At 44.9% G+C, this 27,984-nt stretch overlaps 2 protein-coding genes across 5 annotated transcripts in view; one reads left to right on the top strand and one right to left on the bottom strand.

Moving 5' to 3' along the window:
- Window positions 1-37: 37 nt before the first annotated feature.
- LOC113955033 (OX-2 membrane glycoprotein-like) lies at window positions 38-13,295 on the bottom strand. Of its 4 annotated transcripts, none has more exons than XM_027660100.1 (6): window positions 13,242-13,295; window positions 10,302-10,383; window positions 9,243-9,569; window positions 8,352-8,618; window positions 6,370-6,480; window positions 38-923 (listed from the first exon to the last, which is right to left on the bottom strand). In XM_027660100.1, the coding sequence occupies exons 2-5, from the start codon at window positions 10,357-10,359 to the stop codon at window positions 6,374-6,376; spliced, it is 759 nt and encodes a 252-aa protein (XP_027515901.1). In that variant the 5' UTR covers window positions 10,360-10,383; window positions 13,242-13,295; the 3' UTR covers window positions 38-923; window positions 6,370-6,373. The 4 variants fall into 4 exon arrangements, with proteins under 4 accessions (XP_027515901.1, XP_027515903.1, XP_027515900.1 ...); XM_027660102.1 differs by lacking the exon at window positions 13,242-13,295 and adding an exon at window positions 12,126-12,283; XM_027660099.1 differs by lacking the exon at window positions 13,242-13,295 and adding an exon at window positions 11,692-11,852.
- A 9,897-nt stretch (window positions 13,296-23,192) lies between these two features.
- PGM2L1 (phosphoglucomutase 2 like 1) overlaps window positions 23,193-27,984 on the top strand; it is a 29,906-nt gene continuing 25,114 nt past the window's right edge. Inside the window, exon 1 of the mRNA XM_027660016.1 lies at window positions 23,193-23,500. Coding sequence (XP_027515817.1) covers window positions 23,390-23,500 — 111 coding nt within the window. The 5' untranslated portion in view covers window positions 23,193-23,389. The remainder of the gene's footprint in view (window positions 23,501-27,984) is intronic.

The raw sequence follows: 27,984 nt of genomic DNA, 5'->3' as shown, positions 1-27,984 counted from the left end.
AGCAGGGACACAGGCCAGCGAGCTGAGGGGGTGACGCTGCTGGGCTTTGTTTCCCGGTCCTCCTCACTTATTTTAAAAAAACCACCAAAAACCCCAAAAACAAACTGAACCAAAAGAAACAAAAAACCCCCACACCAAGAAGAAACCTCACCCCAGGATTAGAAAGGTCAAATAAAGTACAATACTTATATATTTATAAATATATATAAATGACATATAATTCTTTTTTCCCAACTGTGGCTGCTACTTTCTTTAACCTGTCACCTCCTTGGAGTTCTATTGGTCTTCCCCAGTAATTCTGACAAATTCAGTGTGGTTTGAGTTCCTGTGGCCTCAAGTCCTGTGGTTTTGAGTCTGGAAGGTGTTTTTGGAGAAAGTTAAGCAATACTGTCCTTGGCACAATGACACATTCACTGAGGAAAAGGAGCTGGAATAGCCGAGTAAGAGAAGGAAAACCAGATCACAGGAAGAGGGCAATGAACTCAGAGTTGCTGCAAGTAAAATTGCAGACAGAAGTTGCCAAAAATTAAGCCCCTCTCTACTACAAGAGCAATCAGGCACTGCAAGAGGGTCCCCAGAGAGTCTGCAGAGCTTCCATCCATGGCTGTTTTCAAATCTCAACTGGAAGAAGGCAAATACATTTTTCACAGCAGCAGTAGCATGAGTAGCACGAGCAAAGAAGATTTTTGCACAGCAGAGGAGAGGACTAAGTGGTCTCTCTGATCGTACTTTAAGGGTCCAGACTGGATAAAAAACTTTGTGTTAGTCATTTCAGTGATAATTCAGTATCTAGATAGGGCAGCGTATGTTTCTTTTCCCTTTTTTGCTGCTTCTTTCCAACCAGTCAAGTCACTATTTCTAATGCTGACTTCAGGTTACTGGGTTCTGATGATATGGAAGGTGAGTGGAAATCCTCAAGGATCCTAGAAAACAAAGAAAAAAAAACAGTGAAAAGGATTAATTGTGGCCACCATGTTGCTGCCTCAAGGGCAAGTGGGGAGAGAAATGCACAGTGGGGAAAGTGGGGAACAACAGTCACAAAACTGCCCTTTGGTGAACAACTGTAGGACTTTCCCTGCTTTTTTTTTTATTCTGGAAGTCACACACACTACAGAATTCAGGATAAGACAGAGAAATAACAAATACACAGAACCCTAAAAGGATTTGTAAACTGTGAAAAGCAAACTAACTTTCCCGGTTGGTAAAACACCAGGATAAACCAGTAAGGTTGTATATGGAGCACATAAATAGTTTGGTATTTCAGAATGTCATTCTGATGTTTGAGATGCAATTTATAACACTACCATCACATGGCTTTGAAGACAGGGACAAAATATATGGCACCTTTGCTTTTCTTGTAGAAGAGTATGAAAGAGGTATCCATCTCCTTGTCTAATAACCCTTCATACAGCCAAAGTATTTTGCAGAGTGCTTTGGAATTGAGTATATAAATAATTCTTGCCAAGGAAGCAAATGAGGAATTGAAACAGCGAGGTAACTATTCATTTATCACAGGAGTGCTATTTTTCCTCCCTTTCAGCTGCATTTTATTTTCTGGTTATATACAAAGCACAAATATGATGGACAGGATGAAAATTGTGTTGATCATCCATAGTAAGAGCCGCCTTGTTTGCAAAGAAACAGCGTTTTAGCAGCATAAACTTCAACACTTCTCCCTCGGACAGGCATAACAACCTCTGGGATGTTTCCTACACCACCACTTTCATCCTGTCTGCAACAAACAGGATTTATTTATCATCCTGAACAGAAAATTAAGTGACTTACTAGGGAACAGGTGCTGTCTGGAAGCAGTAGATGAAACCCAAAAACATCTTCACTTGGGTTGCAAAATATTTATGTCTGTGGGAAACCTGGTGGGCAGCTGACAGCAGAATTACCTCTTTGCTGACATTTTTGTAATGAGGGGTGGCTTTTTTTTAGTTCTCCTCCTCATTAGTTCTGTTTTGGTCTGTTTGGCTACAATATTTTTACACTGTGGTTTTTGAGGGAGTTGGGTTGGGGTTTGTCTGGGTTTTTGTTTGTTTTCTGGTTTTTGGTGGGGTTTTTGTGCAGTGTTAAGAAGGGTAAAGCAATGAGGTTGTTGTATATTCACTGCGTGTTTTTTGCCATTTTTCTGGGAATTAAAAATAGGATAAATATATAAATCTCCTACTTATGATAAAGCTACATTTGAGAGGAAACCAAGAAAGTCTAAAATGAGCCTCCTCAGCTGGGACATGACTCCCAGACACCCATTCCTCTGTGAGCAGGGTGAGTTAGATCCATCTGTCTCATGAAAGAGGGAGATAAGTCCTGAGTTTATCATCTGAAAGTCTGGTGTTTAGCCTGTCTTTTCTGGAAAAATTATTCTGAAAAATCTCCTAAAATCAAGCAGCTATGTTGTTCTCAACTACCAAGTCTCTCACTAATAATAAATGCAGATATATGTCAAAGCAACCCACTGAAGAAACAAGTCAGGTCATAAGATAAAACAGGAATTGCCATAATTTTAAGCCAAAGCTTAAAAACAAAGCCTTCCTCAAACTGAATAAACACAAGACAATACTGTTATAGTGGCTCTTCCAGAATTATTTGCTATTTTTACTATAAACACAGCAATGGAAAGTGTCTCTAAGCTCTTGTTTTTGTGAAGTTTTCTAAATAACTGGAATTTCCTGCATAAGACTTATTTCCCAGGCTTTCAGGACGTATTTGGCCACCAAAATTTGGGGTTCTGGTACCTCAGTATTACAGCTGCTCAGCCAAATTGCTATTTGGCACTTAACAAACCTGAATCTATACTATTTGTAGCAACTTCCAAAACTCAGAACAAAACAAACCCAATCAGGGCATCTTAAATTCCTGTTCAGGGTATCAAGTGATCTCCAGTTGGCAATGAAAAGGTATTTTCAACTTGGTTTATAGTACTTTCATAAACTATGACACACACTGAAGTTCAGTATTTCTTTGAAATACAGGCAGTTGCTTGTATTCAAACACAAACATAGAATCATTAAGGCTGGAAAAGACCTCCAAGATCATCAAATCCAACCTTCGACAAAGGCACAATGTTGCTCACATCTGAATTCCAGAAAATTTCCACTTGAAGGGAAACCTGACGGTTTTGATTTCCAAACAGGAAAAAAAAATCCCACATTTCTGTGTTGGCACTTTCTGCAGAATGGAAACTTTGATCTGACCTAATCTCTCCTTCTATGACTCTTCAAGTTTTCTTTTTCCAGTTTTCTTGGGTCACATCATATCTATTCATTAACAAGCCCCATATTTTTCTGTCCTGTTGTTATAGCTTTTTTAAACACAGACATACAATTTGACTATTTATTAACCTTTCCACATAAAACAAAACCTGCATAAGTTGCCCAAGAGACATAAACATACCAATGCTTTAAAAACAAAACAAGCCAAGGAAATCATTCTGGCCTTTCTATGCATTGGTGAAACAGCCCTTCCTGGGCTGTTGCAGGTCACCACGAGCCTCTTGGAAAAAAGCGTATGTTTAATTTTATCCCCCTACAGACATCCTGAGAAGTGACTATAAAGTTTTTTAATTGGTCAGGTTGAAATAAGAGTATCCTGCAAGCCTTGAAATAAGCACCTGATGCTGTGGAAAGCAGTCAGGTTGAGACATGTGAAGGGCAGGTCATGGCCAATCTTTGCAAACGAAGATTTGGGAAAGGTCTTTACCCACATTTGTTCCAAGCGCACTGGTGATACAGGGCTTTGCAAATGCGGGTAAGGCCTTCGAGCCTGTGCAATGGATTTTTTAGGTGAGACACGGTGTGTGCTGAACTGAGCCCACCCTTTAATCCTGAGGTTCATCTGCCGGGGTCGAGCGAGCTTCGACAGTGGCAGCAAGGTCCTCAGGACGTAGGTTTGTTTAGAGTGACCTTCTCTTAGATGGATGGCCTTACAGGGCTGACGAGCTCCATCTGCCCGGGTTTAGAGTTGTCCTCTTCTGTGTGTACCGGGGCTCCCCTCTCAACTCCCATGATGGTACTGTCTGCACAGGTGAAGCTCCCATTCTCTCTCTCCTTTCCGCGCCAGGGCCACACTTTTGCACACGCGGCCTGGGGTCGGGCCCCTGAAGGGTAGGTAAGGCACAGGAATTTATTCAGGCTCATAAAGCTTTATTTTGCTTTGACCCAGGCTCTTGGCTTGTTAAGTGACCGCTTTACATTGGTGTAAATAAGCTCTGTTAGTTGAGCCAGGAAGGAAATCGTAACTTTTTATAAGAGCAGCACCAAGAGAGGGTGGGTGAAATTTTGCCTGTTGATTCATTGCAGCTCATTGCACTTGTATGGAGTGAGAGGCACAGCTAAATTTGCCTCTGCTTGTCAGAGATGAAGATTGAGTTTTCCATCTGCACTTGCCACAAAGGCCACTCAGTTCATTCCCAAACAACTGACTTTTTGCCAACCATTGTGAAGACACTTCACTCGGGATGCTTTCAGGGAGAGCTACAAAACATATGTATGCTCTGTAATAGGTACACAAGGCAAATGCCTGAGGGGTGGGACATCAAACTTCAACCCCAGCTCTTGACCTAATTCCCAAGTATCCACCACAAAAAGGAAGGAAATAAAAAATAGAAAAGCAAAGAAAAAACTAATCATACTCTCAAGAGCAGAAGCAACTTTGTCACAGAAGTGTCCCCAGCCACTCAGATAAAAAGCTGCTGGTTTACTTTCTGGGCAACTTGACAATACTACAAAGGCAGTGCTTGTTATCTAGTATAGAATGAAGAGCAGTATTAAAGCCCCAGACATACAGGGGGATTTTCCAGCCAGTGCTATTTGCTCTCTGTTGTGAGGTTATAAGAAGCCCTTCCAAAAGTATGTCCATGGGCACTGCCCCTCATTCCAACCCAGTCTGAGCACAGTAGAGGATAAAACTAGAAAAGGGCTTTCTGCAAGGTGTTACTGCCTCTTGGGGGAATCAACTACAACTTTAAAAATCATAAACATATTTCACAGATAATTAGGGAAAAAAAACAAGTCACCACAAAACCAGACAAGGATCCATAGCCAAGGAGGGTTAGGGGATTTCCTCGTTACAATATAGTGTTTGTGGAGTAGTAACAAACTGGAAATACAGTGTTAAAAATTGCTGTAGTTCCACAGGTATTCTAAGGATTCCCAGAAAAATGACAGTTATAATTATATGCAAGATAAATATTAAGTAATCCTTAGGAACAGGCATAAAAGAGCATCCTGGGGATAAAAAAATACATTAAAAAAATTAAAAAAACCAGATTGTGATAGAGTGATCAAACTGCACTACTGTCTGAGTTTTACAGCAAACTAATTAACGAGGACTTCAGGAAACAAATGTACATTAGGAAAATGGACTACACGTTTCTTTAAGGTGGTCACTGTATGAAGGGATAGGATCAGCTGGCCAAAGTTGCTCTGGATAAAGTAATACTGCCTTTATGCAAAGAGGAGCCAAGTCATTACATGACATTTTCAGAACTCAAGATTGAAAAACAACTGAAAATATGCAGACTAAGGCTGATAAAAACTAGACTGCATTAGAAGAACAGAGACTGAAGGACTTCCAAGATCACTGTAGAAGTCACATCCTGGAGTTTGTAAATCAAAACCCATGATGAATGGGAAGGAACACAAACAATTCACTCAAATCCTGTTTTTGTTGATAAACTTTGACAGAACCTCATACCCCCTAGCAAACACTGTTCAGCTAATTTACCCAAACAATTCTACTTGTTTATAGGAACAATGGAAAGCTCATATTTTACAACTAGAACTTTTCTGGGGTGTGAGAATTGTCCATTTCTTTCTTCTCTGTGAAGACTTTTGCAGTAGCAGATTTACTAGATCAACCCCTCTCAACAGTAGACACTCTAGGTTTAAGTTCACAACAGACAGATCTAATATTTCTGGAAACATTACTTTATATCACATTATCATCAGGAAGCAAGCATCTAAATATTCAGGAACTGAGCTAATGTGTGCTGCTGTTTCTAAATACATCAGTAGAATTTAAAGCCAGACAAAGCATTTTGATTTAGCTGAACACCAGTGAAATTACCACTGACCATCAAATTTCTGTGATTTCTGAAGCCTCCCCACTCCTCTATTTTTTTTTTATTCTGTTATTAGTAATTAAGACTAGACAGTTGAATTGATCCATGACAGGTCATTCCACATGCAAAGACATTACACTGACTGCAATTTCTCCTTAGTTCATCATTAGGAAGCAGACTCTTATGCCAAATTTGAGCAGACCTCACCATATCTCCCTGTTTGTCTTAAAAATGGTGCTGTAACCAGCAGAAAACTTTTCCCCTGAGGGAAAACCACTGGTTTCCACACATCAGGGACTCACCACTTCAACACCTCCTGCAGATTTTCTTCCTCCAGAACAGCAAACACACAACTACGACAACAGTTACGATCACAGCAATAATCAGCAGCCAAAGTAATGAGGGTCCCTCTTCTGTGAAAACAAAAGAAAAACCACACCAAATGAAGATGGTTTATAAAGAAAATAAACAAAGAGAGTGAAGAGGATGTCTGGTTAATGAGGATGCTTCCTCTGATACTGTGAAAGGCATTGCTAAGATACATAAAAGTAGCAATTGCTCAAAACAGAGAGTGAATTTATGAATCCCTAAAGGTAAAATTTTTATGAATCCTTTCACTTGCCTGCAGAAAATGTGAGAAGATGTGCTCATGTTCAACCATGGCCAAGAAAACTGCCATTCCTACCCCCAATACAGTGCTTGGCATGGGCACATAAGCACAACTTCACATAAGTCTTAAAGACTTCAGAGGAGTTTGTTTGTTTGTTCATCCAGAATTTTATCTTTTTGTTTGTAAAATAGAAGTTATTCTTTTTACCTTTAAACAATTATCACTGTTGAAAAGGCTGCATTAACCTTCAGAAGAGAAGACAGGCCTGCAAATAGCTCTACCCAACACCTAAGCATAAATTCCTCCCTGGTTAACCACTTTAACTGCCATTAATCAAAAACATTAATACAAAGGCCCAGTTCACTGACATTACCTGGAAAACTTTACAAATTAAAATGTATTTGAATCAAGCCAACACTATTCTGTTTTTTAACAAAGCTAGGTGGAACCATTCATTCGAATTTATCATCCTCTAAAATGTAATACTGCTGAAATAACAAGCTGTCCGCTGATTTTTCATTCTCCTAGCAAGAAAACACAGTCTTAGTTTCCTGCTTTCTGAGATACATATTTTCTTTTCAACAGGCCAAAACAAAAGAATATTGATATTCAGACAGGAGAAACATTTAGCAAGCTTTTTCAATTAGTATAATTCAGAATTAAGAACTGATTTGAAAGTTAAGTTTTAGAGTGAAGACATTAAGTCAGATCTTGTTCTGTACTATTATTCCTGTAACAATCACTTCTTGAGCATCTGATTTCAGAATTAACTCACATTTACAGGTACTGCTTTTCCTGTCTTCCTAATTTATCAGTGGTCTCCCCTTTAAGGTTCTGGATTTGGAGACATGTGAATTTTAAATATCCCAAGTTAATGCTTCTGTATGAACTAAAAATGGTAGTTCAGCTTTTAATGTTTCTCTTTCTCACCTGCAGAACTGGGGTGAAAGTCTTTCCAGCAGAACAGAATACTGGAAGAAGAAATAAAAATACTACAAGGTATTCAGATGTTACACGTATTTAAGATGTCTGCATAAACCCAACACAAGCATCTTCAACTGGTTGCCTCCCTGTATGCCTGGAAATACTATTCCTTCCCCATTGTGACTACTCCTTCTTTCCTGCATCTCTAGTGCAAAGTCCTTCTGCTGTATTCTCCCAGAAATCAATAAAGTTATGTTGATTTACATTGGCTGAGGCTCTGGCTCTCTTTTAAACTCTTTAAATTAAAAATACACAGGTTAAAACACAACAAAGTATGTGGTAAGTTGAAGCCAAGCTTTTGGTTCAGAGGTAGTTTGTTACGAATTTCAGAACTCCCACTTCTGGGTCCATTAAGCGACCCATGGAGTTTCTACTTCATCTGGATAGATATCAAGTGATATATTTATACTTATTTTTAGGTTGTTAAATTATGAAGACAAGCATGAAAATTGTAGTTTAACTTGCTGCAAAACACATGGTACCTCTAAAACCCATAGCTTGGCTTTTTTCCCCTCCTCTTTGATAGGACTCCAGTATGTCACTGTCTCAAAGACAGCAACAAATGCAAAGAGGATTTTATTTCTTCTTGCTTGACATATACACATCTGACCCCCTCCTCTTCCCAGCAGATTCCTACCCAAACATGGAGGCCAAGAGAACACTGACAAGGTGCTTTCACTGTTCACCCACCTCCGTTAATCCTCACGGGCAATTCCCTGGTTTCCTTTGTGTTGTTCACTCTGCAGATCAAGTCCTGGGCCCTGATCCTCTGGGGGTTGTGGATGTGCAGTGTGCTGGTGATGGACACCACCCCACTGGCGTGACTGACCACCTCCTGTGTAGGAGCAGAATCGAACAAGTCGTTCCAGGTGATGGTGGGCTCTGGGAAGCCAACAGCACTACAGACGGCTACCAAGTGACCTTCAGAAATGTTGTAGTGGACAGATGCATTGAGACCTTCCAACACACAAATGAGACAATCCATCACCACAACGAGCTCCTGCTCACAGGCAGTAACAGCAGTCTGACTATCACGAACCAGAGCAAAGCTTACTGCACTCACACTGAGCCCAAAGAAGTGTTCACTGGGTCAGGTTCCCTCCAGGACTCAAAACTCCTTCCCTTATACTCAAGTTATATGCCCCAAACATTTCACTTAATCTGAAATCCACGTATTAAAATAATCTGTTCAGTAAAACCATTTCTTGGTCCCATCTGATAATTCCCTACCAATATGGCACAGCTCACAGCACCGGAGTTGTTGCTGGCACTGAGAGGAAACAGCAACAAGCAATGCTGGTTTGCCCAAGTTCCATCTGGGACTGCCCAAGGGCTTACAAAGATCCCACTCCTTGCTTTTTAGTTGCTACTCAAGGAATAACAACCAAGAGCCAAACCCACCACAACAGTCTTGAATATGACCCCCAGAGTCTTGCTCACAGCAGTAATGCTCTGTTTCTACATTCTGTTCCACCAAGGGATGCTCCTATCCCTGCAGTTCCTGAATGTGCTCCAGGAAATACTGTGGGTGAGAAAATACCTCTTATTCCACCAGAAACATATCCTTGCAGGGAACCTCACCAAAGACACTCAGGCAGGTACGTCCAGAGACAGAGCCTGAGGGAAAGGTATTGAAGAGACACAGGTAACATCCTGAATCATCCATTGTAGTGTCCCAAAAAGTGATGCTTGTCTCGTTGAGTTCCAGACTTGTGAAATTCATTCGGTCTTGATAGGACTTGTGAATCCTCAATCCTTTCAGTTTACTGTATGTAGCTATATTCTTAAGTGATTTTTCAGAGCCCTTTTGCCACGTCACTTGCACAACATCCATGGGTTCTGTCAGGGCACAGCTCAGAGGGGCGTTGTCACCCACCCTCACTTGAATTTCTTCAGCCTGTGGAACCACTGCAGTGACATAAAATAGGGAAAGGGGTAGATATCACACGTATTCAGAAACCTAATGCTGATTCTAAGGCCTGGATTACCCACAGACACAACAACTCCTCCAATTACATTCCTCCACCAAAAAGTCCTTCTCTTCAGTACTCCTAGAAATCACTGACAGTTTACATTGCCTGAGGCTCTGGCTTTCTTCTAAACTGTTTCAATGTAAAAAACCCCTATTTGTGTACCCATCCCCACAGACTTCCTTCTCCAGTTTCACTAAATCAGCTTCTGCCTTCCCATTCATCACATACCCAGTTTTTGTTTCTTAAGAGCTAGAGGAAGATTGAGTGCATCAGGGAAGTACACACCAAGCCATTCTCAGAGGAATAAACATGGCTTAAGAAGAGCTTCTGGACCACATAGTTTTAGAGCTCACAGCACATTTGAGATGGAGAGAAAGAAAAACAGAGATTTGTTCCTTAGGAAAGGCTCCACGATGAGAAACTGAACTCAGATGAACAGTAGCGTCCAGTGTCATCATATTTATGGGACGCTGCCATCCCTAAACGCTGCTCTGGGAGGTTTTATGTCACACTTGCCAGCACCATGACTCTGCCTCAGCACATGTTTAACAGCATCAGCAATCTGGATTGCAGCTACTTTTCTCTCTTACTCTGACTGTTGAAGCCTCAGGAATCTGAAACCAGTTCCCCAACAATTTTCAAGCAGATTTCAGGAAATTCAACTTACCCTTTGCCTTTCCAAGCCCAGAACACGCCAGACACAAAACCAGAAATCGGAAAGTCATTTTGGAAGAGGAAATCTGCTTCACCTGACGGAAGACAAGGAGAGGTGAGTGACTCAATGACAGACCATCTTCTGGTGATATCGTGTCCTCGGGGTGCAAAAATTAACAGTAGGTTTATTGTGTGAGAAAAAAATCTGGGGTTAGACAGCAAGATTTGACAGGTCTCATTGTCCTGTTCCCTCGGTTGATATTGCCACAACACAACTGTATTGCAGACCTGACTGAAGCTGGCATTATATCCAAGCAGAATCATTATTTTGCACAAAATACCTCTGTAACACACTCCACCCACTGCTGAGGCTTTCTGCCAATGCCTGCAAAACCAGCTGATGCATCTGGGGAGCATCTTCCGTCAAGAAATAAGGAAATCTCAACCTTTTAAAGATTTTCACAACATGCAAAAAACAGAAGAGAGAATCGACTGAAAAGCATTTTCTGTGTTATACTGATTAAGAATGGAAGGCTGATGAACAAATAAATGAACGACAGGAAGAAAACGAAAGTATTTAAAACAAATTCCCAGTGCACATAATGCTTACGCAGACAACCAGTAGCCTGCCTTTAAATTCTGAACACATTATGCTAAAATCAGCCCTGATACAACTCTCTAGTTACCAAGCACAAAGAGAGATCAAGTTCTGACGTGTAAAAATCAGGAAACAAGGATCCATCAGCAACAAGCCCAATGAAGAATTTGCCAGATAATAGAGTGTAGCCAGATATTTAAGCAATAAGAAATTCAGACAGATATTCCCCAAAACAAGCAGAAATCAAGGGCTAGCATAGCAAGCAGAAAATACCGAGTTAAAGCAGTGAAAGACGTGTCACACCCGCAGGCAAGCAGAGTTTTCAACTCCAGCCTTCTGTGTGTCACCGCTTTGGGACCCGTTAAAGCCCTTAATGCACCATCACGGACACATGGGGTAGATAAAAGGTTTCACACCACGAGGAACCAGGATACACCGTGTAACTATATGGGCCACCAAAAAAAACTCCCTAGGGTTACAAGTCCAATCATCAGTTAAAAAAAAAAAAAACAACCAAAAACAAACAACAAAAACAAACAAACAAAAAACCACACAAACAACCAAAAAAACCCACATACACAAACACCCACAAAACCCCACAAACAAACAAATAAAAAAACCCAACACAACAAAAAAAACCCAAACAAAACAAACAAACAAAAAAACCCCAAAGAAAACAACCAACGAAAAAAACAACCCCACAAAACATCAGAAGAAAGGGAAAAAAGGTGTTAAAGACTCTAACTGCGGCAAGTAAAGCGTGAATCTTTCAATCTTCACTGTGCCTGCCCTTCCCGACCCGCACCTCGGAGGGCTCCCGAGCCACCTCCTGTGCCCCTCGCCGTCCAAACCGCTCCTCCTCCGCTTCCTTTCTGAAAACTTTCAGAAAGTTTCATTCCGAAACTCCTTCAACTTTAAAGAAAAACTTTTATCCTTCTGGAGAACCGGCCCCGGTAACTGCTCGGCGTCACAGGCTCAGAAGGGCGGCCGCGGCAGGAGCCGGGCACCCTCCCGGTCAGGAATGATGGAGAAAAGAGGCTCGGGCACCTCTCCAGCATCTGGGAACCGCCCGGAGCCGCTTCTGCAGCCGAACCTCCCCCGGGGGAGCCTCTCCGGGAACGGCCGGGGCCCGTCTCGGGGCCACCGGGCTCCGGAGGCTCCAGCCTTCCAGTCCCGCTCCCGGGACACCCTGGGGCGATGCGCACGGACACCCAGTGCCCTCCGCTCCCCGAAACCCACCTCGGAGCTGGGAATGCGACCCGAGGGATGGGTGCTCACGGGCAAGTGCCTCGCAGCAGGGAGAAGGATGGAGGCAGTGCCCAGGGCAGATGGGAATGCCCAGCCCCGTCCTCCGCCCCTCGTCCCAGTGCTGTGCTCGCAGTATTCCCAAGGGAGCGGGGACGCGTCCTAGTAGAGCTCCTTACTCATCCAGCGTAACCTTTTCCTTCAAGGGTTATGAATAACAACCAAAGTACAAGTTTGCCTTGGAAGATTAAAAAAAAAAAAAACAAAACCAAAAAAACCCAAAAACACCGCTTGCTTACAGTAGGAAACGTTCTAAACTCTGAGTATTCCACAGCTGGCAGCACAGAGTCGGTTCCAGCAGCTCTCTGGGATGGATAATCGCGCTGCTGCTGGAAATCAGTAGTGTAAACCTGAACTTCAAAGGAAATTTGGGGGTTCAATCCCGCATACAGCAGAGAAATTCCTTTTAAGATCAAAGCACTTCCTCCCCTGGTTTCTGTTCAAAGGTAGCAGTAGTCCCACCAAAAATGAATTTTAATTAAAGACATCTGTGCTGTCATAAAACACTCAAACCAGAATCTAATAGCAGAATATAATGTAATAATGACAACAAATGATAATAATTTATAATAATGGCCAAGAGCTGTGACATTCACCATCCACATACTGGACTGTAAATTCTTAGTGTTCCAAAAAGCATTTAGGATTTTTTTCAGACCAGATCCCTTTCTGGAACTTGTTTATTGTAAGGTTTCACTGGAAGTCACACAACAACATACCCAAGTTTTTGCCAAACCTGGTAAATTATTTCTTTCTTAATTACCAAAAAAATAATGAGAACTGCAGGTCACTAACTCAGCAATAGTCAACAACAAAATGTTGCTAATACACCAAGGCTCCACCTCTCTTCTGAATCCTCATCCCAGATAAACACACACCACCTGTTTTTTCAGAATCCTCATCCCAGATAAACACCACCTGGTTTTTCTGATGTTAAGCTGTAGGAAATTAGCAGAAAAAAATTCAGTGAAAGAAGGTACTGAAAGAGAAGGTCATTTTATTACACAAACTCTCTAGGCAAGTTGATCTCATACCCAGTTTCATATTCACAAGCTGTGGGCACTGAAGGCATCTGGCCTGGATCTTTCAAGTTCTTCTTCATGGGTGACAAAAAAAAGTTATCTCTATAACCTCTTTTATCATTGGGAGTGGTCTTTAGCTGCAGCTTTCCTGTTGGGTGGAGAGGAAAAGGGGCAGCAGGAGTGGTGCAGGGCAATCTCTGCCATCTTCCTGTTGTTACACTACAGAATCTTCCAGTGACAAGTTTTCTCTGTTGTAGTTTTATCAGGCTTGACAGAAGCCACCCATTTCCCAATGTGATTGATTAGAAACAGCATCCTTAGCAGTCAATATAGGACATTCAGTGTCTGCTGTTTCTCCAGCTGCTTTCACACACACTGTTTATACTTTCATACACACACGTTTATATGCTGTTCATACTAGATGCAATATTTATCTTAGAAGGTCTACTGATTTAAACCATCATTGCTCATGGGAATATCAGAACTGGCACAATTGCAAGCCTCTGCCAAAATTAATTGACAAAAGACGTCCAGGTAGTGGCCAAGAGCCCATATAAGCCTAGAAACACTTTCTCATTTAAGACACAGATGTGTGGGAATATTTGGAGCACAGCTACTAAACTGTCCTAAGGAACAGGGTGGTGTTTGAACCTTCCCCAAAGCCATCCCGGGCTCACCCTGTGTTAACTTCGCCTCTTCCGCTGCTCTCAGTAGCTTATGACCTGTGAAAACAGAAAGCTCCTGCTGCCCCCAACAGGTCTAAATTATTCGTGGAGTCTGGAGCTCGGGGCAGTGTCTCTTCTCGATGGATACAGCTGTCCTTGGAGACATCTTTTCCACCACTATGCTGGATTTAGTGCAGCCCTTTCCCTGCCAACTAACAAAACAGAGCCACTTGGCTTTCCAGCAAGATTTCAACACTACCACCACCTTTATTCAACATTTCCCTCTGTCTCCCCAGATCAAGAGGTAGGTCTTGAGTCACTTATCTTTCACTCTGCCAGCTTTCCCTTTTTCATTCCTTCTAAAGCAGGTCAGATCTCCAGCAACCCACTCCTTGTTTGAGACTGATGTACCTATACCCTTCACACACTTTTTAAGGAGAAAAATGCGTTAGCAAGTCTCCTGTGCTCACCTGCCTTCACTGTAGTTGAAGGTACTTCAGAGGGAATCCCAGAGAACTGTACAGTTTAAAGTAAATTTATCCAAAAGTGCACTGTGCCATCAAAGCAGCAAAAGAAGTGAAGTCCCAGGGACATTTCCCTGTTCTTATTTAATAAAAATAAAAAGGGCATTTGGGGAATTTCAGTGCTATTTTGTAGTCACTCACATCTACCGAGGTGGAAAAGTTTAGACGAATGTTGCTACTTCTTCAATGAGCTGGAGAAGCCTAGAGAAGAAAGAACAAAACTATAAAAGGATCTAGAAAAAAAGAAAGCTGTTTCTTTAGAAAGAGGGAATAAACTAGAGCTGAGCAGGGAAAGGACAGTACTGAAGTAGTAAGTGAAGACCAGAGGCAACTCCTGGGTAGAGGCAAATGGAAAGTGCTCTGGGCAGATCAGCAGTGGCAGAAGAATTAAAATCTTTTTCTATTGAGGAGAACAAGACACAAAAATCCCCTTCTGCCCCATTCTGTGTTCTCATGGCAACTGTTTCTTTTTACAGGGACCTGGCTGAGCTCAGCAATCAAAGTTCTACAAAGTTCTTTGACTATCACCTTCTCTGGTGCCTGTGGTGGTCAAGGTGACACAGACTCTCTAGAGAGATAAAGCCTTTGAAGTCAGTGAGAAGCAGAGTAAGCAGAGCAACCCCTTGTCCTAAAATCTAGAGAGGTCCTCCTTCCTCTGCTTTTATTTCTTCACCTGTAATATACCCTGCGTGCTGGTGGAAGAGGCAACCTGAAATTCCTTCTGTCAGGAATGAGGCCTATTCTTTATTTTATTTTTCCTCTGCCTTCTGGGTGGACACATCCTGCTGTTCTTCCCTTGATTTCTGCTCTAATGACCTCTTTTAAGCAGGGCCATTTGAGCCACTAAACAGTGAAACCTGTGCAGGTTTAAGGCAAAGGATATGAAACAGCTGATCCAAGTTGCCATTAATTAACAGGGAAAGAAAAAAAGGATAGCTAGAGTGACACAAATTCCAATAAAACCCAACCCAAGTCATAAATGCTCAAATTGCTCTTGGAGGTCCAGCCTGGTCATTTTGATAGCAATTCAACCATGAGATCATGGGCAAACCACATCTTTTCTCTCCAACTCACTTCTACACTTCTATAAAACAAACAAGTGTTAAATATTTTGAAGTTTGAGATCCTGCCAGTTTCTCCAGTGCCACCTGCAGAGCATTTCCAGCAAAGAAAGGTATCCACGTGGGTAGGGATACAAGCACAAAGAAGTTCTGGGGTCCCTTTCAGTGTCAGGAAAGGCATGAATACATTTTGCATTTGGATTGGCTTTCCACCTCCAGAACAGCTGTGTAAAATGGAAGAGACCTGAATTTAAACTTTGCGAAAAAGCAGGTTTGGTATTAAATGGACTTAACAGGAGTGGGTGTTGCCTGCATATTTTCTCTTTACGACTTCCATTTCCATGAAAAAGGTTAGCTTTGAAAAGCAATAGTTAAACTCACTCATCTCTTCTTTTGTTGTGTTTATACAAATACACTGTTGGCCTCCAATCAGAGACACATTTGAAGATCACACACATATCCCATGGAAAAAAAACACAGATAATTTCACTGAAAAAAAATTATATTAATGAGCATTTAGTTAGGAAACTCTCGTTTGAGGAATGCCAAGTTGAAGACCTCCTTGTAACCTGCAACATGATGGATTTCAAGGCAAGTTGAATCAGCACATGATTTTCAGGATGCAAGGAATGGTTGTCTTCTAAATGCCAAGCAACTCTTGGTTAAAACATCACTCAAGATTGAGTTCAAAAGGTCCCTCTAGCACTGCACTTTCTTTTATCCGTCACCAGCGTGGAGAACAGACTTGGGAACATGTCCACATTCCCTTCTCTGCTCCTTTGCAAGAGCTCTTTCTCCAGGGGAGCAAGGAAGCACTGACACTTAGTGCCCAGTTCCTTCTGTCAGTGCCTTTCAACACCTTCCCTTCCAGAGACCACAGTCTGTGTCTGCTGCAGGAAGATGGTCACAGAATCAGCTCATCCTGGAACGACTTTGGATGCGGTGATTGTCATTTCTGGATACCTGGAGTAGGGTTGCTGGACACCAAAGCACTGTTGGGAAGTCCAAAGAGAGAAAACACAACGCTGGTGAGTTACTATGTTAATGAAAGGCTCACTGGATGAGTTTTCCCGTCCGCTGGTGATCTCTCCCACTAGAGGGAACTCTGAGGCCACCAAAGACAGGGCTCTGTGCTGAGGGTGCACCTCGACACAAGCTGTGAGAGGAACCTTTGCAAATACATTGGGGGCACATCTCTGTCACACCTCGTGTAACCACGCAAAGAGCTGGAAGGGGACTTTTCCAGCTCCAGCCCTTGAAAACATAACTTCTTTTTTAAAAAGTACTTATTGTTTTAACTTGGTATACAAGGAAAAAATAAGTACCAAAAAAAAAGACAAGTACAAAAAAACCCTCCAAAATAACAAAAATCAAAACTCAAAAAAAAAAACAAACAAAAAAAATCCCAAAACAAATAAAACAAAAGAAAACCCCAACAAACAAACCAGCCCCCAACAAGTAAAAGAGAACTTGGTGTAGTTCTATGGGTCAAGGGGAGCTGCTTCTCCAGGAAGGCTGTCAGTGCTCAGTGGGAATCCTGTGGGAATGCTGGGGAGGAGCGGGATGTTGGCTTGGGAAGAGCACACTGCTCTCCCATCAAGTGTCCTGAGCCAGTCTCACACCAGGAATGTTTCTTTGCAGCCTGTGGGAGAGAGGAGTGATGATGGGGAGAGGTAATCTTGGGAATCCTGGGGTCAGTTTTGGGCCTCTCACTCCAAGAAGGACATGGAGGGGCTGGAGCGCATCCAGGGGAGGGGCTGGAGCACCAGGAGCAGCTGAGGGAGCTGGGGGGGCTCAGCCTGGAGAAAAGGAGGCTCAAGGAGGATCTTCTTGCTCTCTGCAACTCCCTGACAGGAGGGGGGAGCTGGGGGGTGGGTCAGGCTCTGCTCCCAGGGAACAAGGAACAGGAGGAGAGGGAACCTCAAGTTGTGCCAGGGGAGGTTCAAGTTGGATGTGAAGGAAAATTTCTTCATGGAAAGGGCTGTCCAGCCCTGGAACAGGCTGGGAGTCCCCCTCCCTAGAGGATTTAACAGCCATGTGGATGTGGCACTTGGGGACATGAATTCGAGTGGGTTTGGCAGTGCTTGGGAATGCTTGGACTTGATGATCTCAGAGGGCTTTTCCAACCTCAGAGTTTCTGTGAGTCTAGGAAACATTAAGAATAAAAAACAGGGAGGCCAAAGAAAAGCACTGCCAGGCCATGGTAGGGCAGGCAAGTGCTGGACCAGCATCCCTGCACTGCAGCAGAGGGATGCCAGACAAGGATCTTCCACGTTGCAGCAGGTACAAGAGAAACAGAAGTGCCTTAAATCAAAGAACCTGACCCGTTTGGAAGCTCTGCAAGAATTGCCACACAGGGTCAGTTCCTCGAAGTCCTCCATGGCTCTTTACCTCTGTTTTCTGAGTCACCTCCCTCACCCTAGGCTACTATCAGATGCTTTAGATAAAGATGTGAGAAACCAAATCAATTATGTTCGGGCATGAAAAGTGTTTATTTTGCCCCTCTCGATTTTCTGTCAGTCTAAGGTTTGCCCCCTCTGCAAGGCTGGATGGATGCATCCCTGTGGCAGCAGAAGGAGCACTGGATCCCTACTGCTCTTCTCCAGACGATGCTCAGCACAAACCCCTCCTTCTTCCCTGAGGCAGGAATGATGTTTGCTGCCTCACAGCTCTTCAGCCAGAGATGCTGGGCACAGCTCCTGCTCCTGCCTAACCCACAGAAGTCATTTTATAAGCTTTTTACAAAAAAAAAAAAAAAAAAAAAAGGGAAAAATGCAGCATTCAGACCTTTCCAGTACAAAATTTCTCTGTTCCACACAACTTTGGGATGAACTGGGGTGAAAAGTCCAGAGCAAACAGGAAGGAGCTTGTGCCCCACGGAGGATGTGGCAAGCTGGATCAGTGCCTGCTCCAAAGGGATTAGGGTGGGAAGACGTGATAAACCCGAGCTCCTCTCTGCTTGCTGGCTGGGGGCTGTTGCCTTGGATGAGTGCTCATGGGCACAATTGGAATTCTGGCGTGGTTTCAGCTCCAAGCTTAGGAAAGACTCCACCATCTGCATTTGCTGGTTGTGGTGGAACCCATGAATCAGAGGGCTGAGACTGTGGGAATGGTGAGGAAAGATGTTCCTACCCTTCCTCTGGGATTAGAACAGAGGTTTCTCCGGTGACTCTGAGCTGCACGTTACAAACTGCTTTAAAAGCAGGAGTGTTTTGGGTGTTGTGGTCCTGAGAAAGCCAAGTAGATCATTGCCAGTGTCAGAGGGTGCAGGATCAGGCCTTCCCAAATCTGCCAAGGGCAGCTGCAGAATTTCAGAAGCCATTTCCAAATCCCAGTGGTCCCTGTTGCATCCTTCCCACCTGCCAGCTGTGACTCCAGAGCTGATTAAAAAACACCATTCCAGCCCAAAAAGACACCGTCCCCTCCCCTGTGGTGACAGCACTGTCAGCTGGAGGGATGTCCTTGCTCCCTGCCTGGAGCATTCCTGGCAATCCAGGGCTCTGTGAGGGAAGGGAAAGAATGGGAGTTGCTGTGTCATTACCAGGCAACCCAAGAGGCCCTGGAGAACAAACAGGGTGTTCAGGAGACATGAAGAGTAAAACAAGAGATGTGCTGCAGGGTGTGCATGGAGCCTGCCGGGAGGCTCGGCCACAGGCTGGAAGGATGCTCTGGTTTCATCCCGGATAACCCTGGCTCACTGAAGCAACTGGGAGCAGAAAAGCAACCTGGAATATCATGGGAGCCCTGGGCTGTTTGTAGGCGATGTGGGATAAATTGTATGTGGTAAAGTTGCCATGGAAACGCTGCCCTGCCTGGGTTCTGCAGCAGCTCCATGATCACAGAGCTGATCTGGTTTGTTGTGGGCGAGTATTTGTCTGTGAAACCAGATTCCTGAGGATGCTGATGGGATGGGATGGGACAGATGTTTTTAATTCTGATGTGTGGCTTAGCCCTCCTTCTGGGCTGATCCCACAGCCTGGGCAGCAGGGGAAGGGGGATTCTGCCCCTCTGCCCCCTCAGGTGAGACCCCCCTGCAGAGCTGCATCCAGCCTTGGGGAACAGCACAGCAAGGACATGGAGCTGCTGGAGAGAGTCCAGGGGAGGCACCAAGAGGATCAGAGGGATGGAGCAGCTCTGCTGGGAGGAAAGGCTGAGAGATTGGGGTTGTTCAGCCTGGAGAAGAGGTAGCTTTGGGGAAACCTAATTATACCTTCCAGGACCTGCAGGGAGCCTGCAATAAAGATGGAGAGAGACTAATTACAAGGGCCTGGAGTGCCAGGACAAGGAGAATGGCTTCCCACTGCCAGAGGGCAGGGTTAGATGGGATATTGGGAAGGAATTCTTGTCTGTGAGGGTGGGGAGGCCCTGGCACAGGTTGCCCAGAGAAGCTGTGGCTGCCTCATCCCTGGAAGTGTCCAAGGCCAGGTTGGACGGGGCTTGGAGCAACCCGGGATAGTGGGAGGTGTCCCTGCCCGTGGCAGGGGGTGGAACTAGAATGAGGTGATCCAACTAAATGGGAAACTCTGGGTTTCATCCCAGCATGCAGAGAGCAGAGCTTTTTCCTGGAATCTGGAGCAATGCTCATACACAGTCACACACAGTCCTGAGTGGGTGCTCCCGCTCCTTTTGGTTCGGGAGAAGTCATTCCCTCCAGCTGAGCCCTGCCATGGCCCCTGTTTGCCCTCGCAGCTCTCAGCAGCCTGGCGGCACTTTTCCTCCCATCCTGGCTCATATCCATGGCTGGCAGCGTGGCCTCTCCCGTGGTTTTTGGCCCTTGGGCTGTCTGCTGCTGCTCAGTTTGCTCTGGGTGTGCTGTGCCTCACTCAGGTGAAACGGTGCACAAGGGTGAAAAATTAGAAACATTGGCTTTCCTTCACTCCCAGATTAATTTCCTATTTTCTGGCTTTCTTCCATGACCATGAGGACTGGAAATTTTGTTGTTAACAATAGATGGAAAGAGATGTTTGTGCTGGCAGCCAGTGAGTGTGGGGAGGCCCTGCAATCCTTCCCAGGTGCCTGGGGGACCCATGTTGTGCTGGGGCACAGCACAGCCCAGCCATGCCAGCAGATGGGACTCAGTTTAACTTTCCTGGAGCAGGATAATCAGCTTTAAAAATTCTTCTGGAGGCTGATTAACCCTCAAATACACTGGACTTAGTTGTCATCTCCCACGAGGTCAGTGTTTCCTCCGGGCCAACACAGCAAATCTCCATCAGCATGATCCGAGCTGTATCAACATAATCTTTTTACATGATTGCCCTGCTCTGGAGGTGCTCAGGCTGCCTGGAATCAGCGTTGCCTCAGAGATAGCTATCCAAGGCCTCCTCACAGGGAAATGCTTGGAAGCTAACATCATCACTTCCCAACATGGTGACATCTCAAGAAGTTTCCAACCCTTCACACTGCGGTTATTCCTGGTAAAGAAGCAACCGTTAAGGACTTTTATCCTCTGTGAGGCTGCTTTGCCTGTTCTCCAGGGAAATAATCAAGGAGGAGCATTGGCATCTGAGGGAAGGATGATTCTCCCATCTGGATATCCAAAGGGAAAATCCTGCTTTTAATCATAGCTCTGTAGCTGAGCAGTGATAACGTGGGGTGAGTGTCCGGAGTGAAACCTCTCCGTGAGGTTCAAGGTTTCATGGACAGAAAGATGCTCAGATGGCAAAAACACTCCATCATTCAGGATATTTTAAATCTTTCATTGTGGGAAAATAATAAAAAAAAAAGGCAAGAATTGAAGGATTTGAAGGATGAAGTTTTATTTTAACAACATCTCTTATGGCCTTTCCAAACTTTTTGTAGGAAATGCTCTTTGGACAGTTGCTTAACACAGTCATTGTCCCATTTTTGGAGGGAAACTAAGGTTTTGCAGGCTGGATCTCCTGTTATCCTGGCTCTGGCTATCTGTCCTTGAAGACAAAACATGGAGAAGGAGAAAAGAGCAGCAAAGGCATGGAAAGCACTGAGATCTGGAGAAACGTGCCAGAGATGTGGTTTTCATGGGACTGCTGGGCTCAGGATGGCATCAGTGCTGCTGCAGATGCCACCAGATGCACAAGAAGGAATTATTACACCTGATTTCCTCACTCTATCAGTGTCCAGACTCTTCTCCTTCTCTGCACCAGAAACAGGGATACAAGAGGACATAGAAGAAAGTCCTGGCTTACGGTGACCTACTTCCTTCTTCTTATCTTTGTAGTCTGTTGACTTCTATCAGTAATTTACTGTAACAGACCAATCAAAAGGTTTATCCCCCCCCCCTCACACCCAGCCAGACCTCTGGACTGGAGGGTTTGTTTGTGTGTGCAGATAGGAGAGAGTTCCCTTCAGGGCACAGACCTGAGACCTTTGAAAAGGAGAGATATCATATTGAGCTTTCTAAACTATGGTGGATCATTCCCTTCTATATTTACAGTTTTCAGCACTTTGCTGTGCTTTGAGTACCCCAAAACACTTCCTGGGCTGCAGTCCAACAGCCCCCTGCCCATCTTCTCAAAGCTTCAAATCCCTCTGGAGTGCTGCCTCCAGCTCTAGGATCCCCAGCACAGGAAGGACCTTTGGAGCAAGTCCAGAGGAGGCCACAGAGACGCTCCGAGGGCTGGAGCCCCTCTGCTCTGGAGCCAGGCTGGGAGAGCTGGGGGAGTTCACCTGGAGAAGAGAAGGCTCCAGGGAGAGCTGAGAGCCCCTTGCAGGGCCTAAAGGGGCTCCAGGAGAGCTGGAGAGGGACTGGGGACAAGGGATGGAGGGACGGGACAAGTGGAATGGCTTCAAACTGACAGAGGGCAGGGATAGATGTAATAGTGGGAAGAAATTGTTCCTTGTGAGGGTGGTGAGGGCCTAGAATGGAATTCCCAGAGAAGCTGTGGCTGCCCCATCCCTGGAAGTGTCCAAGGCCAGGTTGGACGGAGCTTGGAGCAACATGGGACAGTGGAAGGTGTCCCTGCCCACGGCAAGGGCCTGGAACTGGATGAGCTTTAAGTTCCCTTCCAGCCTAAAGCATTCTCTGATTCCAGGATTCTGTCCCTCTGCAGTGCCTGCTGTCACTATGGCAACTGCTGTGAGAATGTGAGGCTGGGTGAGGATGCTCTGTGGGATGAGGATGCTGTCTGGGATGAGGATGCTATCTCGGATAAGGATGCTCTGTGGGATGGGGATGCTATCTGGGATGAGGATGCTCAGCAGGACAGTCACCACGCCCCTGCTGCTCAGGACCAGGCAATTCAATTAGAGCCGATGCAGCCAAGGGAGGGGAGCTGCAGGCTATGACTCTCTTTCTAATGGCAATGGAATTGTTCTTGAAGCCCATCTGAAAACGCTTCTGAGGAAGAAGCTCATCCTGCGGGGTAGCACCATATCCATTATCCTCTCAGAGGGAACAGATGATGCTCTGGGCAGCCCGAGGGGCGTAACCAGGGAGGGTTTTAGCTTGGCCTCGGATCCATCACCGAGGCCTCGGGCAGTGCCTGTTCTGCGGGTCAGCGACGGACACACGGTCCGCTGTTTTCCACATCAGGCAGGAGGCGGGACTCGAACCTGAGTCCCTCAGCCCTGCCCGCCCTTCCCTTCTCCCTGAGGCGCCGCGCGGCACGAAGGCCGATGAGAGTTGTAGTTTCTTCTCACCCACCACTCCCTCGCCGTCCGCGGCTTTCCCGCCGCGCTCGAACTACACTTCCCATGATGCCCCGCGCGGGGAGGGGCGTGTGCGGGCGGTGTCTCGGGGCGGGGCCGGAGGAGGAGGAAGAGGAGGAGGAGGGCGGAGGGGGCGGTCGCTCCCCGTTAATCCCGCATAAAATCCAGCCCAGTAGATACCCCCCCCAGCACTCATCTCCCCCCTTTCCTTCTGCCTTCGCCCCCCCCGGGCGATGCGCGGTGCTGCCACGGGCGTGGCGAAGTGAAGAAGAGGCTCCTTCCTCGTCCGTCTCGACCATGGGCGACTGCGGAGCCCCCGGGGACGTGAACTCCAACGTGCTGGTGGCCCGGAGCACCGGGGACGCGCAGCTGGACAAGGCGGTGTGGCAGTGGCTGAGCTGGGACAAGGTGGGTGACCGGAGAGACTCTCCCAAAAAACCATCCCACTCCCCCCGGGGGCTGCCCCACCCTCCCAGGGCTGATGCGCCTTCAGGAATTCCGTCTCCATCCCGTCCAGCACGCGGTTTGGTCCCTTCTCCCTCCCTGCCGCTGGAAAAAAAATACCGTCTGGATCCGGCCAGATCCTGCCTGTGGAATTCCTCACCTGTGAGACAGGAAGGGTGATGCTGCGCCCATCCCGGGGCTGTACCCGCGCAGGGATGGCTCATCCTTAAGGAACAAGGTGAAACCAGGTGCCAGGGTGGCTTAAAACGCTGAGCACATTTTCCTCAGCTTCCCAAATTTTACCCCGTCTCCCCAGGAAACAAACAGGCCACGGAGGGTCCAAATTCTGGCACGTCCCTTTTCCAGCTCCAACACGATGTTTCAAGAGCACTGCGGGCTTGATTAATTCAGATTAAACCATCCGAAGCAATGAAAACAAAGTGGTGTTGGAGGTTGTTTTGTTTATCTCATTGTTGTAAGGGTTATTTTAGGGTGTGTTTTTGCAACGGGTTTGTCCAACCATGATGCCCTGTGCTTTAAAAAACATCTTGGAGGAGAGTAAACTACCAGTACACCAGTGATTTGGGCTTTTGGCTTATTTTTTTCCTTTTTTTTTTTTTTTTTTTAGGTTTCTATCTCCTGGCTTTTTTTTCTTTTTAGGTTTCTATGTCTTGATTTTTATTTTTTCTATTTTGTTTCTTTAGTGATAGTGATTTCCAGTATGTTAATACCATTTCCTCTTTAATTTCATCCTACCAGGATCAAAGCAGGAGGGCTGAGAGCACACCCCACCTGATGGCTCTCAGATGAGCTCTCTCCTGCTTGGAAATATGCTCTCCCCTTTCAATTTTGCAGGAATTAACAGTTGCCATCTGCACCTCCTGCTCTCAGAACTGCTGCTGCAAAAATAGCCGGGAATAGTGGCAGGGAAGGAGTGGAAAAGGGAAATGGCACTGCTGATAATACACTTGATAACCCAGATTGAGCTGCAGCAAATATTTTTTTTAGCTAATTTCTGGTTAGTGTTTTGCAAGATTTTTGTTGTTTGGGTTTTCTGACTGATTATTGTGTACTTTTCCTATAAAGTAGAATTTACAATGGGGAAAAATATTTTGATTAAAACCAGGAATAGTGGAATATTGTTTCTAGAGCTCTTTCTAAGGCCATAAATAAGCAATAAAATACAAACTGCAGAGTCAGTTTAACTGCACCTGTTTGCCCTGCTTCCTTAGGTGGTAACCCTTAAATTTCCTATAAGGAACTTGGGGAATTGGAACTACTTAAAGGTTTCCAAGAGAGTTGCTGGGAGATTTGACAACTCAAAATCCCCTGGAGAGGCTGTAAACAAACCAGGTGAAGGTGTTTTGGGATGGGAAGGCAAAGAGAAACCAGGAAATAGGGCATGAGGAGGGTTATTGGTCCAATGGCCTCGTATTTCATGGGAAATGAGGCCTTGGAGATTTTATTGCTTATCCAACTTTACAGGAGCTGCCTGTGCCTCCCTCCCTTCTCACCCCCAGCTTCCTGAACCTCGGAGATTTTTTTGCTGCCTCTGATCAAGGGAAAATCTATGCACCGCATTCCCAGCTGTGGGAGGCTTTTGTCCTGTGACTTAATTGAAAATTGCTCGCTGTAATTAATTGCCAGAGCTGTGCTCGTCGTCCTCTGTGGTTTGGATGTGCTGGTGGTGGGCTGGGGCGTGGGTGGGTGGGGGGAACCTGACCGTGTGATCTCTCTGCTTTCCTCCCCTTCTCACCAGCATCCTGCGTCTTCATTAATGCTCCTGGCATTCTCCCTGTTTTCCCATTCCCTCTCCTTAATTGCTGTGTGTTTACTTTTTGTCTTGGAGGCACAAACCCACCCGCCTTTTGTTCGGTTCTCTTTGGTAAACTGTGTGAACAATCGGTCCTTGTTCTACTTTTTGTGCCTTTGATTCCCTTTCATCCACTTCCCAATTGTCCTGTTGTACTTTGCAGTCTCCTAAAGGAGTCTGGATTGTGGTCTTTGTTCCCAGGCTGCTCCTGGATGGTGGTGGATGTGCCTGGGAGAAGGGGATGCTTAGGCTGTTACAAAAGCACCATTAGAACATCCCCTGGGGGGAAAAACTGGAATTAACCCTCCAGCAGCTGTTTGTGCAGGTCCTGTTCACTGCACTCATATTATTGGACTCATTTTACTCAATTTTACTTTATTTCGTGGACTCAGTGTCGTTGTCTCAGGTGTAGCTGGGAGAGCTCATTCCTTGCTCATAAGATGGCTTGGTTGGTTTTGAGGTGCTTTTGGGGTGTCTCTCAGTGTTCTTTTAATTTTTGTGGCTTTTGAGATGCCTTTCAACAGGAAATGGACTTGTGTGTTAGACCAGTAACTTCCTCCAGTCATTTGACTTGTAGTGTTTTTCCTTAATAAGATTTTTAAGTCAAGTTTTTAAGAGTAGAAATGGGAAAATCAAGTCTAGGAATGGGCCCCTGAAAAAATCCATTGTAACTACATGTGTGCACTGCAAATTCTAATGTTAAAAGATAAAGTTATGAATTACTGGAATAGCTGATTTTGACTGACTGGGCAGAAACTTGTTGGTACAACCGATGTTACTGGGAGCAACTTGGAATGGGGTGAGCTCTGAAATAACACAAATTTTGTGCTTTAGTACCTTTTGTAAGACATTAAACTCCCTGAAATCCATTGGGATAGTCTTGGAACTTGCACTTGGTGGCATTGTTGTCTATATTGGTTGATAAATAAACTGTGGAGGCAGGAAAGGGCATCCCTGGTCAGTGTTTCTACAACTGACTTTCAGGTATTAGAAACAAGACTTGAGCATTAAGACTTCCCTTGTATATCTTCAGTCTAGTTTAGTTAAAGAGTGTGGAAATGAGTGTAAAAAAAAAAAAAGGCAGTTCTAAGAGTTTTGGGGTTTTTGTTTGTTTCTTGCTTTGTGTTGGGCTAAGATAAGAAGTGGTGCAGTTACTTAACTGATTTTCCCATAAAAATGGTGGCGAGGTTGCTCACTAGAAAAACACTTCTTTCTTAACAAGAAATGAGAACATACAGTTTCTAAGAGAAATTCTAAATGACAACTCGATGCAGGTGCCAGTGCTGGTCTTAACTGTGTAATTAAGGTGATTAGCTATGCCATGGGTAATGTTCCCTTTCTCTGCACTAGGAATTCCTACAGATACTCTGGTGTGTTCTGAGGGACTGAACCTGATTTTATTTGAAAAAAAAAAAAGCTTAATTGCTGCTTAAAAACCAAAGGCTGGCGAAGCTTGATGCACTTAATTTGTGGCTGTCAAATTTGCTGAATTCTAAGCAAACTTGAGACCATTTTTCCCTTCCCCCAGGCTAAAAGTGCCTGCAAAATAAAAAATGATGATGGCTGAGGGTAGTGAATTGCCACTTATTTTGACAGGGTATTAGCTGTGAAACCTAACTCTGGCACTAAGTACACAGGATTAATGTGATTGGGAGTGAAAGAACCTGTAAGAAATACTCAGCTGATGCCCTTGTCTTTAATTCTCCAGTTGTTTCCAATTTTGTATCCTGATGAGCTACAAAAAAAAAAGTGTGCTTCTGCCTCAGAAGGCAAGTGAAAAACTGAAAATGTAGGAGCATAACACTGAATTTGGTAGTGAATATATTTATTTTTTTTAATAAAACCTCCAGCCTTTCTGAAGAGTGTTGATGTTGCAGAGCCTCAGCAGCTATGTTAGTCTCCTGCAGGTTGTGATTCTGATTCTGGCAGTAAATTTTTATAAGTAGTTGCTTAAAGTATATCTGACATTGCCAACAGGTTCAGCCCCCTTCCTTCTTTTTAGAAACCTTAATAGCTCCTTCCAAATTTAACTCTGGAGCACCACTGAAATAGGCTTTGTAAAGTTCCTGTCTGAGAACTGGAGTCAGAAACAGCCCAGGTAGCTGGCAAAACCACGTTTTATGAGGAGGCAGCGCTGATTTCATAGAGGTGGTTTGTGTATGTATAAGAGGAATAATTTTACAGGAAAAACATGATACAGAACTGTCTTTTTTTTCTGGTATTTGTGTGAGTGAAAGAGTCTACTTGGAATGGGATGGGAAAACATTGCCTGGGCTCTGGTTGCTCTTCACGTCTCAGGTGTTGAATGGCCTCAAAGCTACTGAAAAATTAGAAATGTTTAACGAGTTTACATCCTGAAGTGGTGGGTTGAGGTGTCTGAGGGCACTCACAGCATGTTTTGGGTGCTGCCAGGTTGGGAATTAGGGGAGGGCAGAGCTACTACTGAGGGGGAGAATCCAGGGCTGGGAAAGGACCAGCAGGGAGGGACACCCAGGTAAATCCAGCGAGGACAGGCTGTGCTTGAGGAGGAGGAATCCCCTGTCAGAGCCACAGCCACAAAACCACCTCTAGTCCAAACCCCAGCCAAAGGCCCCTCTATCCCTCCCTGTCCCTTTTCTGGCCCCAGCAGGGCATG

The sequence above is a fragment of the Corapipo altera genome, unplaced genomic scaffold (genome assembly GCF_003945725.1).
Source record: "Corapipo altera isolate COAL_440 unplaced genomic scaffold, ASM394572v1 74, whole genome shotgun sequence".
Taxonomy (NCBI): Eukaryota; Metazoa; Chordata; class Aves; order Passeriformes; family Pipridae; genus Corapipo; species Corapipo altera.
Note: the sequence above shows the minus strand (reverse complement) of the source record. Positions and strands in the feature narration are given on the sequence as shown.

What these genes read in the sequence shown, in the direction of transcription:
- LOC113955033 (XM_027660100.1), bottom strand. Translation starts at nt 10,359, where the DNA reads ATGACTTTCCGATTTCTGGTTTTGTGTCTGGCGTGTTCTGGGCTTGGA. An exon ending in TACCTGCCTGAGTGTCTTTG is followed by an intron (nt 8,619 to 9,242) that starts GTGAGGTTCCCT and finishes GTGTGTTGGAAG; the next exon opens with GTCTCAATGCATCTGTCCAC. An exon ending in GCCCGTGAGGATTAACGGAG is followed by an intron (nt 6,481 to 8,351) that starts GTGGGTGAACAG and finishes TTGTTTTCACAG; the next exon opens with AAGAGGGACCCTCATTACTT.